At 50.7% G+C, this 18,035-nt stretch overlaps 7 protein-coding genes across 7 annotated transcripts; 6 read left to right on the forward strand and 1 right to left on the reverse strand.

Moving 5' to 3' along the window:
- The first annotated feature begins 78 nt into the window (after window positions 1-78).
- On the forward strand, window positions 79-999 carry EDD37DRAFT_619041 (uncharacterized protein). Its single transcript, XM_062815838.1, has 4 exons — window positions 79-280; window positions 336-386; window positions 445-457; window positions 513-999. Exons 1-4 carry the CDS (start codon window positions 278-280, stop codon window positions 680-682), a joined length of 237 nt encoding a protein of 78 aa, XP_062676143.1. The 5' UTR covers window positions 79-277; the 3' UTR covers window positions 683-999.
- EDD37DRAFT_619044 (107-domain-containing protein) lies at window positions 1,000-4,750 on the forward strand. The gene is made up of 4 exons (XM_062815839.1): window positions 1,000-1,257; window positions 1,314-1,416; window positions 1,525-3,817; window positions 3,867-4,750. The coding sequence occupies exons 1-4, from the start codon at window positions 1,213-1,215 to the stop codon at window positions 4,342-4,344; spliced, it is 2,919 nt and encodes a 972-aa protein (XP_062676144.1). The 5' UTR covers window positions 1,000-1,212; the 3' UTR covers window positions 4,345-4,750.
- A 212-nt stretch (window positions 4,751-4,962) lies between these two features.
- Window positions 4,963-6,345, forward strand: EDD37DRAFT_97582 (urea hydro-lyase/cyanamide hydratase). Its single transcript, XM_062820405.1, has 2 exons — window positions 4,963-5,079; window positions 5,124-6,345. The coding sequence occupies exon 2, from the start codon at window positions 5,288-5,290 to the stop codon at window positions 6,032-6,034; it is 747 nt and encodes a 248-aa protein (XP_062676145.1). The 5' UTR covers window positions 4,963-5,079; window positions 5,124-5,287; the 3' UTR covers window positions 6,035-6,345.
- A 1,231-nt stretch (window positions 6,346-7,576) lies between these two features.
- EDD37DRAFT_97363 (Ca2+-transporting ATPase) lies at window positions 7,577-12,241 on the forward strand. Its single transcript, XM_062820404.1, has one exon. The coding sequence runs from the start codon at window positions 7,807-7,809 to the stop codon at window positions 12,106-12,108; it is 4,302 nt and encodes a 1,433-aa protein (XP_062676146.1). The 5' UTR covers window positions 7,577-7,806; the 3' UTR covers window positions 12,109-12,241.
- Window positions 12,242-12,615: 374 nt separating this feature from the next.
- EDD37DRAFT_619049 (HotDog domain-containing protein) lies at window positions 12,616-14,459 on the forward strand. The gene is made up of 3 exons (XM_062815840.1): window positions 12,616-13,140; window positions 13,200-13,921; window positions 13,979-14,459. Exons 1-3 carry the CDS (start codon window positions 12,888-12,890, stop codon window positions 14,009-14,011), a joined length of 1,008 nt encoding a protein of 335 aa, XP_062676147.1. The 5' UTR covers window positions 12,616-12,887; the 3' UTR covers window positions 14,012-14,459.
- Window positions 14,460-14,550: 91 nt separating this feature from the next.
- Window positions 14,551-16,202, forward strand: EDD37DRAFT_97336 (V-type H+-transporting ATPase subunit C). The gene is made up of 4 exons (XM_062820402.1): window positions 14,551-15,064; window positions 15,117-15,211; window positions 15,262-15,846; window positions 15,920-16,202. Exons 1-4 carry the CDS (start codon window positions 14,770-14,772, stop codon window positions 16,112-16,114), a joined length of 1,170 nt encoding a protein of 389 aa, XP_062676148.1. The 5' UTR covers window positions 14,551-14,769; the 3' UTR covers window positions 16,115-16,202.
- Window positions 16,203-16,706: 504 nt separating this feature from the next.
- EDD37DRAFT_97356 (uncharacterized protein) lies at window positions 16,707-17,991 on the reverse strand. The gene is made up of 4 exons (XM_062820403.1): window positions 17,803-17,991; window positions 17,368-17,629; window positions 17,154-17,309; window positions 16,707-17,060 (listed from the first exon to the last, which is right to left on the reverse strand). Exons 1-4 carry the CDS (start codon window positions 17,929-17,931, stop codon window positions 16,912-16,914), a joined length of 696 nt encoding a protein of 231 aa, XP_062676149.1. The 5' UTR covers window positions 17,932-17,991; the 3' UTR covers window positions 16,707-16,911.
- Window positions 17,992-18,035: the final 44 nt, after the last annotated feature.

Consider the following 18,035-nt stretch of genomic DNA (forward strand, 5'->3'; position numbering starts at 1 on the left):
TCGTTGCTTTCTGATAATCGTAGAGCCGAGTAGCGTGTAAGCTGGAAGAAAGCGCATCGGTATGGTCGTGAGGTGATTAAATATACCAGGTATTCGCAAGATCTCGTGGATATCGCAAATACGTCACACGTTGAAGGCGATGGCCCTCAGCAACCTTCTTGTCTTGCTCGCTCGCTCCTCGACCTCGACATGACTACCAGGTACCTGACTTAGCTGCCGTCACGTTCCTAACATACCGTACGATAGTAAAGTCCAGTCACTGCGCTTTACGTCCATCATGGTCAGTCAACCTCGGGAACACGACTCGCATTTGGAAAAGGTCTAACTTCACGTAGGGCAAACTAGAGGATGATTTGAAAACTGATCCTCCCTGCCATCCTCGAGCTGTAAGTGATCGTTGCGACTTAATGACGCTGAACGATGTTGACTTCGAGTTCCGCACAGTGCGCCATTCAAGGTGAGTCTTGCTGTTACGTTCACTGCCTGGACTGTCACTAAAGCGCCCGGCGAAGATTGCTTGCAAAAGAACAATTACAAGGAAGACAAATGTCAGTCGGCGGTAGACGCGCTATATGAGTGCTGCAATGCATTCTACAAGGGCAAAGGCGACGACGCCACCACCACTTCATGCCCCAAACCGAAGTTGTTGAGGTTGAAGATTGAACAGCGTGGAGGAAAATAATAACCAGCAAGGTGTATTGCTCGGATCTGCGACGAGCGCTTTCCGTGTCTGTATATGAGGTCCGTCGACGTCTCGAGGGTGCTGTCTGTACATATGTATCATCATATCGAGAAAAGGGGTCTGTTGCATATCGATTTTTTCTACCTGAACCATCATCCTTCTGGTGAGGTCTGGCCAGCTGAACAGCGAATGCATATCTACTCTGAGGCGGTCGTGAGCACGCTAAGAGACCGCGTAGGATCTGAACAAACACTGATATTGAAATAAGTTCGTTCCGAGACTCTAATGACCACCTGTAAGACATTGTAGAGAAAAAAGAAAAAAAGAAGAGGTCAAGACTCGCGTGCCAGAAGTTTTTGAGGGAATGGGAAAAAAATCCCAAGAACCAGATCGGGTTTAGCTTCACTTTTGAACTGCGCGTGTCGGCGGCGCGTATGGAGGACTAGCAATGCTGTCAATGCCGTTGATCGAAAAGTAAGGGCAGGCTCTGGATCTGTTTGTGGCATTGTCCCTGCCCTCATACCTGCAACATGGCGCCTATAACCAGATCTTCGGTGCATGGCAGAGCAACAGAAGTAAGTTGCTCCTGGCTAAACTGCCTGATGTGAATTCGCTGACTTCAATGCATCAGTCCGAAAGTATTTCCCGACACAGGAGCTCTTACCCGGCTGAGGAAAACGGTGAAGATGACCAGGACATGGCGGAGGACTACGATGAAGAATCTGCAGAGGAAGGTGCGACATTTCCACCACTACCGTTATATTGCTTCCGTCATTCTCACACTCTTTGTCCACCATACAATCTTGATTGTCAAAGGTCCAAAATGTTGATTAGTACTGCAGGACTTCAATCTCCCTACCAATATTCAGCGCAAGACATCCTCCGACCGCTACAAGATACCGCCGACCGGGTGAGCAGACAGGCGGAGGAGTTCGCGAAGCAGTTGGACAAATTCAACATCAACCGGGAGACTACCGATCAATCCCTTTGGGAGGATGCACTAGTACTACTCGAACGATTCAGTACCATTGCTCACGCTCGACAACGGAAGACTGCGGTGGACGATTTTGATGGACAACTTGACAAGATACAGCTGGAAAATGACCTCTGGATTCTGGCTCGAAATCTGCTGGCTTGCAAGTCACCCGAGACTGTCAACAATGCACAAATAGCGCAGGAGTCGAGATTAGGGGACTTGCATCGATATTCTGGCAACACTGAGCTATGGGCATCTTTCCTCGACTCAGACGCGGTAGCCCAAGAGTACGAATGTATATTGAGTTGGTTGCAGGACAGAGCTGCTGAAACATCCGAGCCCATCGAAGACCTTCTTCACACCCTGACAGAGAAATCGGAAAGAGGAGATGGAGTCTGGAGCGCTGGTCCGATCTATACGCAGGCGGCAATCAAGCAACAGAAGCGGACTCGGGTATGGTCAAAGCCTCTGGATCCGTCGGCCCCTGGTATCAAACGTACACACGCTCGCCCTTCCGACAACAAGTCACTCGTCGCTCAATTAGATCCAGACTCGCGGACTCGAGAGTCGGCCGTGCTTCAAGATCAAGATGAGTTCCACGAGCAGGCCGTCTGGCAGACTTGCTGGGAGATGTTGCGGCGAGGTCGAACAGCTGCAGAAATACAATCATGGTGGGCCGAACGAAAAGAGGTCTGGAGGTACGAAGCGCTACGGTGCTGCGGACCAAAAGCGAGCGAAATGGCAGAATCACCTTGGCTGCGAATACTCAATTTGGCCACGAATCAGGAATGGGTTGACCGATGTAAAGCTCTCGCGCACAACACTGCCATTGCTGATCGATATCAGAAGGCTGTCTACGGAATACTGTGTGGTGACGGTGAGGCTTCCAGACAGGCGAGTGAGGTTGTTGACGATCACTTGTTTGCGCTCTTCAACGCGCTCTTGATCGAGAGATATCAGCACTACATTCAGGCTTACCAGAAGAAGTTAGTTGAGCCCTCTGCTATTGCCTACAGACCGGACTCAGATGCCCACGACCACATCCGACAGTACGTGGCGAAAGTGCAGTCGGCCCAGGCAAACAAGATCGAGTCGCATCTTCCCCACAAAATGATCGAGTTGGCCATGGTATCCAGAGACTTCGATGCTTTCTTTCTCAGTATGGGCCGGGCTGCTGCTCATGTGGCACACGCCACAGGACAAGGCTACGAGATGATGAACCCAAGCACAGCTGAAAGCAACGAGATATCACAACTCAACGCACAAGATCATGACTCGGCACGCATGGTTGTCCATCTTCAATTGATCCTTCAAGCTTTGGGTTTCCTGGACTCGGTGTACGCGGAAAACGAGTACGAAATGGAGAACAACATTGTCAGCTACATAAACTTCTTGCAAAGCATTGGCAGGTTTCAACTGATACCTCTCTACGCATCAAGATTGTCCGATAAGCGTGCTCAGCACGTCTTAGGCTCAATCCTGATCAAGGTCAAGGAGTCTAAAGAACGTGACACGATAGTCAAACTGATGAAGAAGGAGGACTTGAACCTTCCTGAAATCATCATGGGCGTATTCTCTCTGGCCAACATTGATGACCTTCAGAAGCTCCGAAATAAGGATCTCCCAACACCACCGAGGATCACAACTCCAGGAGGGACAGCTAAATTCGCCGTTCGGAGAGTGAAACCACAGTTGATGACTGGCAACGTGTCCGAGGCTGTGGAGAATGCCGTTCGAAGCGTGGAATGGTGTCGATATGTCGATGCCGAGAGTTGGGGAGGTGCTGCCTGGTGTGTGTCGTCGCTGTACAAGATCTTTCTTTTCAAGGGTGACTTTGTGGCCCTCCGACAACTCCTCGACCGCGTGAGTTTATCAGAGATATCGCTTGCCGCAGTCGGGATGAACCTCAATTTTGCCGATGGAGACCCACCAATCGAAAATGGTGGCGACGAGGATGAAGATATGGATGAAGATCGAGTTCAACCCATGAGCCCAAGCCGCAAACGAAGAGATCCCTTAGCGGATCATCCGTTGACCCGATCAGGCACTGACCGCGAGACTCTGGCTTTTAAGTCTCTGATCTGGCGGCAGCTGGAACAACTCGCGACAGCTATAGATACCCTGGACATCTTCCAGGAGACGGCTGACAATCTCGAAGCGTAAGTGCACACCCATGGCGACAAGGGGTATTTACTGATACAAAAGCAGGAATCGTTCGAATCCGTCACTCCTGCGCACCTACAAACGAGACCTGAAGAAGGCGCTTGACGATGTACGCACGGCTATTGCACCACTGCTCGATAACGATTTCTTGTCTCAACCCCAAGACAACTCAGACGAGTACCAACTGAGAGTGATTCGCAATCACTACATTCCTGAATGCATTCTGGCCTACAACAGTGTTTTGTGGTTTGCAGGCCATTTCGTCTCCAGGGCGTGGTTGGTTGAGTGTATGGAGCTCGCGCAAAGAGTTGCAGAGGTTCCCATGTTGACGAACGCATTTGTAGAGGGCAAGAGAATGAAAGAACTGGTCAGAGCTTTTGCTGTGGACAGTGAAGCGCTATTGCAAGCGAACGAGCAGAGCGGGCCTAAGGCCAAAAAGATGAAGACCGAAAAGGGGAACAGTGATATTTGGAAGGTCAGCTGGAAGGAACAAGGACCGATCGATCTTGAGGCCTTGGACTGAGCTCGATCGTGTGGTACCATTGGGGCTTTGTCGAGATGTTGTGCGACGGCTTGAAGTCGTCATGCACGATCCAGCATTGAGGTTGATCGATCAGTAACGCGAATCAGGCAGTGGTTTGGAGTGGAAGATAGGACACATCCCGAAGTGCAAGTATCGTCGTTGCACGGATTTGGGACTCTGCAAGAGATGCTGAAGGTCCTGGGCATCTTGAACATACCTTGATCTGAGGAGGAAGTTGTCCGTATGCGGAAGTACTTCTGTCCAACCACTACAAAGTCAGATGTCATGTTCCGGGAAGCGCTACGTAGAATCTGCAACTCCGCAAATGCCGACATAAGGTGCATAGTACCTAAGTCATGGTTTTAAGAAGAGTAGGGTGCTGAGTAAACTGCAGGCGCAAGCGGTGATTCGGGATTGAGGTAAGGGAAACCATCAATCCAAAATCTGTACATGTGCTTGAATGTTAAATCAGATGTAGGGCGTTGCCGTCATGTGCTGGTGAGTTTTGTAAGGTAAGTCGAAACATGCCTGGCCAATAACGTAGGGTTAGTAACATGTCGCCCGCCCATTGCCGGTTCAGCCTTGAGAATGACATTTTATTACATGTAGAATGTTTGGCTGTGGATGATGCAATGATGAATGAATCGCAGTGTCTATGAGTAACTATATAAGGTGTCGTAGCAATGTCACTTTCAGGCGAATACTTAATTTCCCCTAAGAACGACATTATCGACGGTGAGAAGTATTCTTCATTGTCCTGAGCATACTGTAACTCCCAGAACGGACCTAGAGTTTACTACATAGCCTCTCGAGAAGACGTCAAGACATATACTCGAAACCACAGACAAGAATTTCTTTCAGAGGCGCCCAGCATTGAGGTTATCTTCCAGTCCAGATCTGAGTTGGTAACATCAAGCACTACGCAGCGGAAGCACATACAGCAATGGCCGACACCACTAAGATCTACGGGTTTACAGCCCTACCTGCTGACCAGTCTAAGGTCAAGCCCGCAGGACATAAACCTCAGCCAGTGGACATATCATCACTTCACCCACCACGCACAGCATTGGCAACGCGCGTCGCAGCGTACGCAAAGTCAAAAATGGACGCAGACACATACCGCCACAGCCTGCGCGTGTACAGCTACGGCTGCGCGATTGCGCGGCAGATGTTTCCCGAATTCGAGGTCCTACCGGGCTCGCAGCTGGAGGAGACCTGGTTCCTGACGGCCATGTTGCATGACATTGGGACGAGCGCCGAGTTCTTGACGAGTACGCGCTTGAGTTTCGAGTTCTGGGGAGCGTTCCATGCTTTGCAGCTTCTTCAGGATCCTGCGGTTACTGGTGGCAGCGACGGCGCTGCGCCGCGGGAACAAGCTGAGAGTGTGACCGAGGCGATCATCCGGCATCAGGACATTCAGGACAAAGGGAATATTACCTTGATCACGAGGTTGATTCATCTGGGGACGTTGTTAGATAATATCGGGGCGGGCGCGGATTTGGTGCATCCAGAAACCATTGAGAATGTGGTCAGGGAGTATCCTAGGCCTGGGTGGAGTGGGTGTTTCAGGAAGACGGTTGAGAAGGAGAAAGGGGTCAAGCCTTATGCTATGGTTAGTCGGATTGAAGGGTTTGAGGAATTGATTGAGAAGAATGGTGCTCAGGGTGGACTTATGGCCAAGTACGATTGACGTGGTGTGGTCATCCTGAGGGCTAGGCAGGTGATGAGTGATGCAGGGCTGTCATACCACATATTGCATTCGTCGAATGGACGTTTACTGAGCTCTCAGCACGACTTTCGTACGACACGGCCAATTGTCGATGCGTTCGTATTGTTGTCAGGCAGGACATGCTGTTGCTTCTGCTTGTGGCTGCGTGGTTGCAGATGGCTGCCTCACTTTAGCTTTTTCATTTTCAGCAATAATGACCTTCAGGCGTATCCAAGTCAGCCATAGATGACATGCTGACTGATGCGGGAGTTTATATCCCATTACAAGTGACTTCCGCATTTGGAACCAATTTCGAAATTATAAACTCCACAGCCCACAGTCTGATGTCGGCAGTCTTGTTGACGGATCTGTAGCGAATACTTCCTCGAATGGTGTTGTTGCCAAACTCCGGCTCTGACAACTCAGTTTGGTACCAACTCGCAGAGCCTCGAGTAGTGTCTCGGCCCCAAAGTGTTGGAGCTCCCCAAATGTGACTCTTTATACATTGCCTCGATTTTGGTGGACTCAGGGGGAGAACCCTCGGGAGTAGACCGCGGCGTGAAGGAGAAGTCTTACCAGCGGAGATGACGATAAATTGTTGATCTTACGATAAGCAGGCTATGGCCTGCCTCGCCAGATGTCTAAGACCATGAGGTTGCTGTGGGTTACCTTGGCGATCCACGGGAGATCCGGACGTCTGACAGGGAACGTTGCCTGACGTGAAGCTAGCGGAGTGGCAGTGCAAGGCGCTCAGTCCAATTGGTGGGAAGGAAGTCTTGATGCAGCGGTCAGGTTGCAAACGAGGGCTGAAATGCTTGATATGAAGACTTCTCTTACACTTCTTCATCCCGTAAGGTCGACCATCTTGACTTGGTTTGGGAAAATGAGAGAAGGAAAACGCCATGGCATTGACAATAGGAGATGCTCAATGTTATTGTAAAGGAGATGGAGTACGAGTAAGGGGACCAAAGGCGAAAATCGGGTTTCCCTTGAAATGGCCTAGACCAAATGGATTAAGTTGCCTGCGCCCGTCTTGGCGATATCATCTATTGGTCCTCCGGGACCAGCAAGCGCATCCTCCATGGTAAACTCCATCCTACGATAGTATGGGACATGGGCAGTGCTACGCGAGTCGTTGCCGCTTCGTAAACTCCTTCCCAAATTCTCGATGTATTCGTAAGGTAGTCTTCCTAAAAGCAGAGAGCCTTGATATTCCTTCTGTACATACTACCTCCACGTACCTCGCCATTTCGCCGCCTGTGCACCCTCCGCCCAGCGGGCTTATACCCAACTAGGGATCTTTCTCCTGTTGCTGGTCCGTCAACAACCGGTACATGGCAAATCCGACCGAACACTCACGACCTTTTCGCCTTCAAGGCCTTGGTAGCAGACTCAGCCACTCCTCAGGCGAAACAAGGTTGACCGTGGCTTGACCTGTGGTTCCCTCGAGTGATCTGGTTCTCTTTGGCAAAATAGCGGTTTCCCGAGTACTGCATATCCTGGTTCTCTGCTGGACAGCAAACCCTTCACAGGTAGTTACACCTGTACCTCTGTAACATACCAGCCTTACCTCTCTTCACGATCCTAGCGCTTCTACTGGCCTCGACTCTGGTCAATGTCACTCGGGATGTCAATCTTCTGAGACAATATTCATCTCCGCAATACGAGCTGGGGTCTGCCCTGAGTACGACTTTGAAGAGAGTGGAATAAACACATGCGAAGTACACAGCTTGCAGCTCATTCAGCAGGTTGAAATGCCTCTCCCACAAGATGGGCAACAGCCAACACCAACAAAACCGCCGCATCAACGACACCGGGCGCCGACGATTAGTATCGACGACTCCGCCGTTAACAAGCCCACCGAAGAGCCTCCGAGCGCATCTTCTGATAGACCAGGGCCCTTGCCCCGAATACAGACCAAAAATCTTGACCATGGACCGTCGCTAGCATCCCCTCCCTCTCTGTCGCCAACCGATATTCGCGCTTCGACGGACACTCGAGAATCTCGACCTACATCTCCTCACAATGTCTCCTCCCCACGAACGCAGTTTCTGGAAGGAGCACCGACTCAGAACTTTCTTTCAGTACCCAGCTATCGGCCGAGGACACAATCGTTAGAGTCTGACGCATCTCCAACGTCGGAATTTGGAGGGGATACGCAAGTAGGAACAAGTTCCTCCGGCCAAGATGACTTTAGAAAAAACTCCTTCAGCAACAACGATGATGTGATGAAGGATCAAGACGCGCTCACGCCTGATCCAGGGACGGAAGAGGATTTCAAGGTCGAGGACAACAAGTTCGCATACACACCGGGCCAGCTGAACAAAATGATCAATCCAAAGAGCCTAGCAGCCTTTCATGCCCTAGGTGGCCTTGCGGGTTTAGAAAAGGGACTGCGGACAGACCGACATAGTGGACTAAGTGTCGACGAAGTCGGTTTGGAAGGGGTGTTTAGTTTTGAAGATGCTGTAAAAGCAGGAGCTGAAGCCGAACAAAACTACGGCACAGTTAAGAGGTCCACCACTAACCATTCTCTGGGGTCTCCAACGAAATCTTCCGAACAATCATTTGGCGACCGTAAGCGCATTTTCAAGGACAACCGACTGCCAGAGAAGAAAGCAAAGACTTTCTGGCAACTCGCGTGGATCGCTTACAATGACAAAGTATTGATACTGCTGTCCGTGGCGGCAGTCATCTCTTTGGCATTAGGTATCTACCAGACGATCAAACCTGCACCATCTGAGGAACATGAAGCTCGAGTTGAGTGGGTCGAGGGTGTGGCTATTATTGTCGCCATTCTCGTCGTCACATTCGTCGGAGCGCTGAATGACTATCAGAAAGAGCGTCAGTTTGTCAAATTGAACAAGAAAAAGGAGGAGAGAATGGTCAACGTTGTCCGATCTGGTCGGACCCAGGAGCTTTCCGTGTACGACGTTCTTGTTGGAGACGTCATGCATCTCGAACCAGGTGATCTGATTCCTGTGGATGGCATCTTTATTGATGGCCACAATGTGAGATGTGACGAATCTTCTGCGACTGGCGAGTCGGATATCATCCGCAAGACAGCCGCCGACGAAGTATATCATGCCATTGAGAACCACCAGCCCTTGAAAAAATTGGACCCCTTCATTTTGTCTGGAGGCAAGGTGTCTGAGGGCGTCGGCACATTTCTCGTCACCTCTGTGGGTGTCAATTCTAGCTATGGCAAGACGCTGATGTCTTTACAAGACGAGGGTCAGACTACACCTTTGCAGTCGAAGCTGAACGTCCTAGCAGAGTATATTGCAAAGCTAGGCTTAGCTGCTGGCTTGTTGCTTTTTATTGTGCTCTTCATCAAGTTCTTGGTGCAACTCAAGGACATTGACGGTGGCGCGCAAGCAAAAGGGCAACGTTTTCTTCAGATCTTCATTGTGGCTGTCACCATCGTTGTCGTTGCTGTGCCAGAAGGACTGCCATTGGCTGTGACCTTGGCTCTCGCGTTCGCGACCACTCGCATGCTGAAAGACAACAACTTGGTGCGACTTCTCCGAGCTTGCGAAACCATGGGAAATGCGACCACTATCTGTTCCGACAAGACTGGGACTTTGACACAGAACAAGATGAGTGTCGTGGCAGGCACACTTTCAACCGCCTCCAGGTTTGGCGACAAGCCACAGACACCAAATTCGAGCTCACTGGGGGACGGCAAACAAGCAGCACCTGAAAGTAATTCCAATGACGTTTCTGCTCATGAATTCGTGGCAACTCTCGGAGCGGAGACGAAATCTCTCCTCAAAGACTCGGTCGTTCTCAATTCTACTGCATTCGAAGGAGAGGAAGAGGGTAAGAAGGTATACATCGGATCAAAGACAGAGACGGCTCTTCTTTCCTTTGTGGCAGATCATCTTGGAATCGAATCAATCAACGAAGAGCGTGCTAATGCCGATGTTGCCCAAATGGTACCTTTCGACTCAGGTCGTAAATGTATGGCTGTTACCATCAAAATGGCCAATGGCAAATATCGCATGATGGTCAAAGGAGCGTCCGAGATTTTGATCGCAAAATGTTCGAAGATCATCAGTGATCCGATCAAAGGCATCGACGACTCACCCTTGACCGCCGACCAAACTGAGACACTTAATGGCATTGTCAGCAACTATGCGTCTCGGTCATTGCGAACGATAGCGCTTCTATATCGGGATTTTAACGAATGGCCGCCACGAGGGGCCATCTCCCCTGATGACAAGAAACAAGCGGACTTCGACAAGGTCTTTAAGGATATGGTCTTCTTCGGAGTTGTGGGCATTCAAGATCCACTGCGACCGGGTGTAACCAAAGCAGTACATGACTGCCAAGTCGCTGGCGTTTTTGTTCGCATGGTCACTGGTGACAACTTGCTGACGGCTAAGGCTATTGCGACAGAGTGTGGTATTTTTACCTCTGGCGGCATTGCAATGGAAGGGCCTGTTTTCCGAAAACTCAACAACAAACAACTTACTCAGGTCATCCCTCGTCTACAAGTACTTGCGCGGTCAAGTCCAGATGACAAAAAGCGTCTTGTGGAGCATTTGAAGAAACTTGGTGAGACCGTGGCGGTCACCGGCGACGGAACCAACGATGCTCCTGCACTTAAAACCGCTGATGTCGGCTTTTCCATGGGGATCGCGGGCACCGAAGTTGCAAAAGAGGCATCAGCTATCATTCTCATGGACGATAATTTTGCTTCAATCGTCAAAGCCATCTCCTGGGGCCGGACAGTCAACGACGCGGTCAAGAAATTCCTCCAGTTTCAAGTGACAGTCAACATCACCGCAGTCATCTTGACCTTTATTTCTGCCGTGGCTAAAGACGATGAAACGTCTGTCTTGACCGCCGTACAGTTACTTTGGGTTAATCTGATTATGGACACATTCGCGGCTCTTGCATTGGCCACTGATCCTCCCGCAGAATCGGTCTTACGCCGACGGCCGGAACCCAAGTCAGCGCCATTGATCACCATCACAATGTGGAAAATGATCATAGGGCAGTCGATTTACCAGCTTGTGGTCACTCTGGTCTTGTACTTCGGAGGGGCGAGCATATTGTCTTATCAAACCGAGGGCGAAAAGGACCGACTACAAAGTACCATCTTCAACACTTTTGTGTGGATGCAGATCTTCAATCAGTACAATTCACGCCGGCTCGACAACCACTTCAACATATTCGAAGGGATGTTCAAAAATTACTGGTTTCTTGGAATTCAGCTCATCATTATTGGAGGTCAGTGTCTCATCATGTTTGTTGGAGGCCAAGCATTCTCCATCAATAGAATCAATGGGGCGCAATGGGGTTACTCCCTTGTCTTGGGCGCTCTCTCCATTCCTGTGGCGGTCATAATAAGGTTGCTGCCGGACGAGATGTTTGCGAGGATGATACCCAGTCTACCTCGACGGAGGAAGGCTGCACCTGAATTCACCCTCGAAGATGATGAGCAGCGCATACGACACTGGAATCCGGCACTGGAAGAGATCCGAGAAGAATTGACCTTCCTCAAGAGGATTCGAGGCGGTCGTATGTCGGAATTGGCGTATAAGTTGCAACATCCTCGGGATACGTTCTTACCGCGATCACGCAGTCCTTCTCGGTCTCGCTCAAACAGTGACCTGCCTCAGACCCCTGATGGCGATCAACTCACGCCAGATGGGGCATCAGCATCTCCATCAACGCCAGAGAGGCGTAGACAACGGGCCAGATCGACATCCAATTCTGTGTTCGGCCCGGCAGCTGCAATGGCGGGAATTATCGCTGGCAGTGTCGCCGGTGGCTGGTCTCCCATCGAGCGGCGATCTGAAGAGCCAGAGACTGTGCGATTCACTCGAGCCCGATCTCATTCAGGCGTGGAGGGAACTGGTGGCATGGAGATTCACCCTGCCACTCCTGCCGATGATCCTGTTTTTGCAAACGAGCTTCCCAAAACAGGCGTGCCTCCGAGTCAAGACCCGGATCTGGCGCCGCATTTTGAACATGCACCACCATCTAGCCCGAGCATTGGTCGCTCGAAAAGCGCACACTCGAGGTCTCCTTCGTCGATTGTATGATACAACTTGATATATAATGTTATCGTTAGCCACCAAAAATGTCATTGCTAACGGGGTTATGGCCTGATCAGCAAACCTGGCACATCGTCGAGCGCATCAATGTCGCCGCTTTCTGTGCCTCTCTCGTTGACGCACACACCTCTTAATAAGTGTCGCCATATTCGCAGAAGGCTAAGTAGTCAGGAAGTGAGAGATTCGGGCAGAATGTCAGGCTGGCCCTGGCCCAGCCATGCGACTGAAATAGGTCAGTCGAGGTCAAGGCTGAACTACAAAAGGGGTTGGCCTCCAATTTGCGAATTGGTACCTCTGCACGCCCACAGATTGGTTGGGGGCGCATATTGGACAGTGGTTGTTTTGTGGCGTGCACTGTAGAAACAAGTTTTGTCAGTAAGTGCAGACCGCACTGGTCTCCGTATGCGAACAATAAGCATTGAACAGTGCTGAATATCAGCACCGCAGAAAAGAGTACAGTTTGAATTGGTGCTGATAGAAAATAATGCTCCTCTTGCATATTGTATCTCATAAGTTATGCACCCGAAAGGACTCCGTGAGGCTGAGCCGAGGCACAAATATCTTGTCAGCCTAAAAGTCTGCATTCCCAACTGAAACCTCCCAAAAATTGCCATTATTGATGAAGCCGTCGTGTTCCTGTCGTATCTTGCCCCATAATTTTAGCACCTTTTTTGCGATTGCGCTGCATCATACCTCGTCGATTGACATCGCCTTCTGATACCGTCCGGCGCGGCCGTGGGCCGCTATTATTTCTCCATCTGCAGGCCATGGCTCAAGGTCGGTCAACAATAAATACTCTCCTGTTTTCCTCTCGGCCAGCAAGCCTGCTCAATCGGAGACCGATCGCTGCTCTGGCTACACCACCTTCCTTCAACCCTGTCCCGTACACACTCTTTCAGCGGTCCACGACGCAGTCTGTGCGTAGCTTTTGGTCCTCAACGGTGCCAGCGGCCACTGTGCGAAAAGGATCTCGTCTGTTGAGATATACAAGAGGCGCACGAGACAACTCCTACTCTACAGGTGAGTTTGCTCGGGCGCACGACCAGTCTTTCCGGTAACCGCTGACGCTCATGGCACAGTCGTCGTCCATAGCAAAGGACAAGCCCGCGTTAGGCGTACAATCAGTTTTCTGACGATCAGCACACTCTCGTTTGTTATCGGAGGATATCTCGCACTCAGCTACGCTCCACCTATTCTCGTCTCTTTCGCCATGGGGTCCATGCCTACGGACGTCGAAACGCTCACAGCGTATGAGCCACCGGACGAGTTCTCGCGCGAGGTGGATGAACATATCAAGAACTGTGCTCTGGCGCAGTCGTTAAGAGCGGATCCTGATTTCATTGAGTCGCGGCCGCATATGAAGATACCGGCGGAGGTTCGGCAACACAATTTGACGGCAGGCACGTTGGCTGGGCCGGGTATGATCGTTGTGCCGCCATATCACTTCAACGAGAAGGACGGCAAGTCCATGGTGCAGATTTTCTACGTTGGTCCGGACTGCTCCGGACATCCTGGGATTGTCCACGGCGGGTTCCTGGCCACTATTCTCGACGAGGGACTCGCGCGCTGCGCGTTTCCTGCCATGCCGAATAAGGTCGGCGTGACGGCAAACTTGCAGATCAATTATCAGAAGCCGACTATGGCCGGTCAGTTCCTAGTGCTCAGGGCCAAAACGACAAAGGTGGAGGGCAGGAAGGCCTGGGCGGAGGGTACGATAGAGTCACTTGAGGTGGCAGACGGTGAAGAGCCTGACGTGTTGGTTAAGGCTACTGCTTTGTTCATCGAACCTAAGCATGCTAATGTGAGTCTCGGCCATGCGGGTTTCATGAGATTGGTATGCTGACATTGCGTGTTACAGATCTTGAAGTCGCTTTACAGAGTGGCTACGTGAGGCCTATCAAGGTTCCTCGACATATCTCGCATTGTTTGCTTTTCTCCAAGAGCTAGCATCAGGGGACATTTCCGATAGACTAAATGGCGTGAGTCGATAGAGACTTTTCTAAGGCATCAAAAGGGACAGCTTTTAAGATCGCTTTGGTTCGTGCGGATCCTCCAGAAGCGAGGAGCAATCCATTGAATTTGGATAGAGCTCGACGAGTGCTATCTATCCCGATTCCTTCCTCAACTTGACCTACAGTGCACTGCCACCTCATCGCTGCTTCTTGACATTCAGTGACAATCACTACCACAGTTGATGTGCACCTACACATCCTTTTGGATGACTGCTACAAAACATGAAAGGGCAACAAGTCTGGAAATGAGGGCCTTGGGACCGTGAAAAACCAAAGGACTGACACTCAAGTAATAAATTCACTTTGATATATTTCTGTGGTAAGTCTAATATCGAAGGTACCAAGAATCCAGATGGAACACAAGCGCCGAATAGGATGCAAAAGGCTGTCTTTCCAGGGGAAAAGAGGTTAGAGCAGCGACAATATATGGCCAGAATCAGCGCAGATCAGACGCCTCTTTCATCCTGCACTTGGCATACGCAGCTGGTGCTGTACTATGATGCTCCAGTTGCATAGCTCTTTCCCCGATAGTACTATTGAGGGACGGCCTGCGATAGACAGGCTGTCCGTGACCAACAACTATCGTTTGTTGATTCCTTGAGACAACAACCCGAATCTCCTTCCGGAAATCGTCGATATGTCCGCCAAATATCTCGTCGTTTCCGTCCCCTCTTCCGTCGCACCTTCCGGTCATAAAGATGATGCGATCAGCGCAGTACAGAAAGCCGTGAGCCCGACGTACGGAGATGTCTCAAACTTCAACATTCCAGATTTCAAAATCGGCACACTAGACGCTTTACTTCAGCAGTCGGACGAGCTGGGAAGGCTGGAAGGTGTCTGCAACTCAGTTGTGAGCAAGGTCGGAGATACACTCAAGAATGTTCTGGACGGCGATGAGGAGAAGATCACAATGCACAAGAATGTCAATGATAGTGTGTACTCGATGACAGAGAACAGATTGGCACATGCTGACTCCACCGCCAGAACCTCTAGAACAATACCTAAGAAGTTTCTCATGGAACAAAGTCAAGTACCGAGCGGACAGACCCCTAGCTGAGCTGATCGACTTATTACAAAAGGTGTGCATATAATCACAGCGAGCAGGAAACAAGCTAACCACAGTGCACAGGAAGCAAACTCGATCGACAACGATGTACGGTCGAAATACAACCAATACAACACTGTTCGCACCAATCTCCAGACCCTGCAACGGAAACAGATCGGCAACCTCTCTACGAAGTCGCTAGTGAGTATCGTCTCTCCCGATGTACTTGTCACCGACTCCGAACACCTCGAAACACATCTTGTCGCTGTCCCGAACGCCAATGTAAAGGAATTTACGCGATCCTACGAAACCGTTTCGCCTATGGTCGTACCGCGGTCCTCTTATTTCGTGGCATCAGATGACGAATACACCTTGTATGCGGTCACGACATTCAGAAAACATAGCCAGGACTTTCTCCATAAAGTGCGGGAACAAAAATGGATACCGCGAGATTACAAGTTCAAAGAAGGCGGAAAAGAAGAGGAGGCGAAGGAGCTGCAACGCGTTGAAGCCGAGGAGAAGAGAGTATGGGGTGAAACGTTACGGCTGGGCCGGACAGGCTGGAGCGAAGGTGTGATGTGTCTTGTACATGTCGTTGTCCTGAGAGTATTCGTGGAGACCGTGCTAAGATACGGACTGCCGCTGGATTATGTTGCTGCTTTGGTCAAGGTACGTTTATGCAGTGGACTAAAACCTGCTCCGCGTGGAGCTTTGTACGTGCTTACTGACTTACGAACTACAGACCGACACGAAACGCGAAAAGAAGGTCCGACAAGGGCTCGACGACGAATATGCATATTTGGCAGGCAATGCTTTTGGAAGGGACAGTAAAGGCCGGCTCAAGAAAGATGAAGGCCTGGGCGGAAACGATGTGGCCACTGGCGGCGAGCAAGCCGATTATTCTGCTTACGTCTGTTATGGTATTGATGTGGAATGATTGTGTATCAGATGGATGGGATAGACAACAAGAGTTGATACGCAGCCATGTTGCACTTTTCTCGATTCGGCCTTCTATGGTCTCAGCGATCTTTGGCAGTAGTCGTCCTTTTGCGATGAAGATGACCAGCCAGGTAATGAGAGAGCATTGCGATATATCCCGGCTTGCAGACCGTAATGCATGTAGAATCCAGGTCTTCATATGGGCCGCAATACAGAGGCCCTTGTTCCCTATGGCTTCTGTCATCCCCAGCCTCCTACGTGCAGCCACCAAGCCGGCTCAAATCGAGAAGGCACCCTTTGTACCTCTTCCCCTATCTGTACTGCGTCAAAAGCCATGGTGCCGGCTATTGTACATGTTCCCACCAACTAATTTTGATCAATGCTGAGTCTTCGCCAAGTGTCCACCGAGCAGCCCAAAGGTACCCGTAACCCGTTCTCGGAGCAGCAATCTTCCCTCTCCGACCTCCTAATCCTGCCTTTCGCTAGCTGAGCTCAATGGGTATCAGTGGTCGTAATGATGGAACACTCGAGGCTTGCTGCTTCTCTGGCCGCCCAAAATCGCTGGAGGAGTGACTATTGCGACTATTTGGACGATTGCTGGACGTTGTGATGTGGTCTCGCAGAGCAATTGCAGCGCGACTTCCGTGCAGGCCGGGGCATGGATTCGATACACAACATTCCAATATCTAGTTGGCCGATAATATGCATCCGATCGATATTTGATGGATGCGGCCTAGGAGCGATTGATGGTCTCGTTCGTTGCGCTCATCTCAATTCCAAATGGGAGCTGAGCCGTCATGTTGGGTGCCCATCATGTGTCGCAAGTTGTGCTGTTACATTGGCATTTGCCTGCCCTTGTCGCTGACCGTCGTAAAGACCCGAGTAGTATCCAGCCCAGTAGTACGCCATTTTGATGTTTTCGAGCGTCTGGTCTGCAGGTGGAGCTAACGGGGAAAAAGTCAGTGAAAATCTGGACATGGCGAGCGATGATAATATCAAGTGCAATGAAGGCATGTTGGGAGAAGGGAAGAACGTACCTTGGTCGCTCGTCGAGGTCGCTGTGGGCAAGTGTGGTCCAATAGACGGTACCGATGGTTGTGCCGAGTGCTGGCCATGCGATGATCGAGCATTGTCTTCTTGAGTAGCATTCGTAGGAGGCTTCACATTGTGTTGTCCGGCAGCATCTCCTTGCACTATTTAGGCGTCAGCTCCATATCCCTTGGATGATCAGGAAAAACTGGAGCAAGTCACCCTTCACACCCAACGCCGCCTTCGCAGCAGCGAGCTCGTCGTCAAGTTCGCGTGCACCGTCTTCATCTTCGATCTCGCCGTCTTCGGCTTCGTCATCAGCCGGCAGTGGCACTACAGTCGCATCGCGCTGGGAGTTGACGTCGTGCCATTCGCTGGAGACTCGTTTCTCGGTTTCGGCGATAGTGTGGTCGAGGTCACCCTCCTCGGCACGGCGGAGAATCTCTTCGACGTCTTCGCCCTTGGCGTGAATGCTGTGGTAGTACTAGGATCAATTAATCAGTACGAGGTGCAGCATAGATCGCGGACGAGGTGGATCAAGGTGAGATGATCAAGGTGAGATGCCTGACCGGGAGGCGAATGAAGGATGGACACTGTCGGCCGATCCATTGCAGCAATTGCCTTTCAAAATCCAAATCGAGACTGGTAGAGACATACTTCATATTCAGCAACGGCATCGTTCCATGACCTGATCAACGCTGAATCGTCCCAGATTTCAGCCTGGCTTGGCTCGGCGCTGTTTTTCGAGCTGTAGTGCTTGGTTTTGGCCTTTTTGTTCTTGGGCATGATTGTCCGTGGGGTAGGATACGGTTCCTTCAGTGCTAGGGGACAATATTTGCAAGCTGGATAACGACTGCTTTGCGCGTGGAAGATTACTTGTTGACGAGTAC

Source organism: Exophiala viscosa (assembly GCF_022695815.1).
Source record: "Exophiala viscosa unplaced genomic scaffold EDD37scaffold_1, whole genome shotgun sequence".
Lineage (NCBI taxonomy): Eukaryota > Fungi > Ascomycota > Eurotiomycetes > Chaetothyriales > Herpotrichiellaceae > Exophiala > Exophiala viscosa.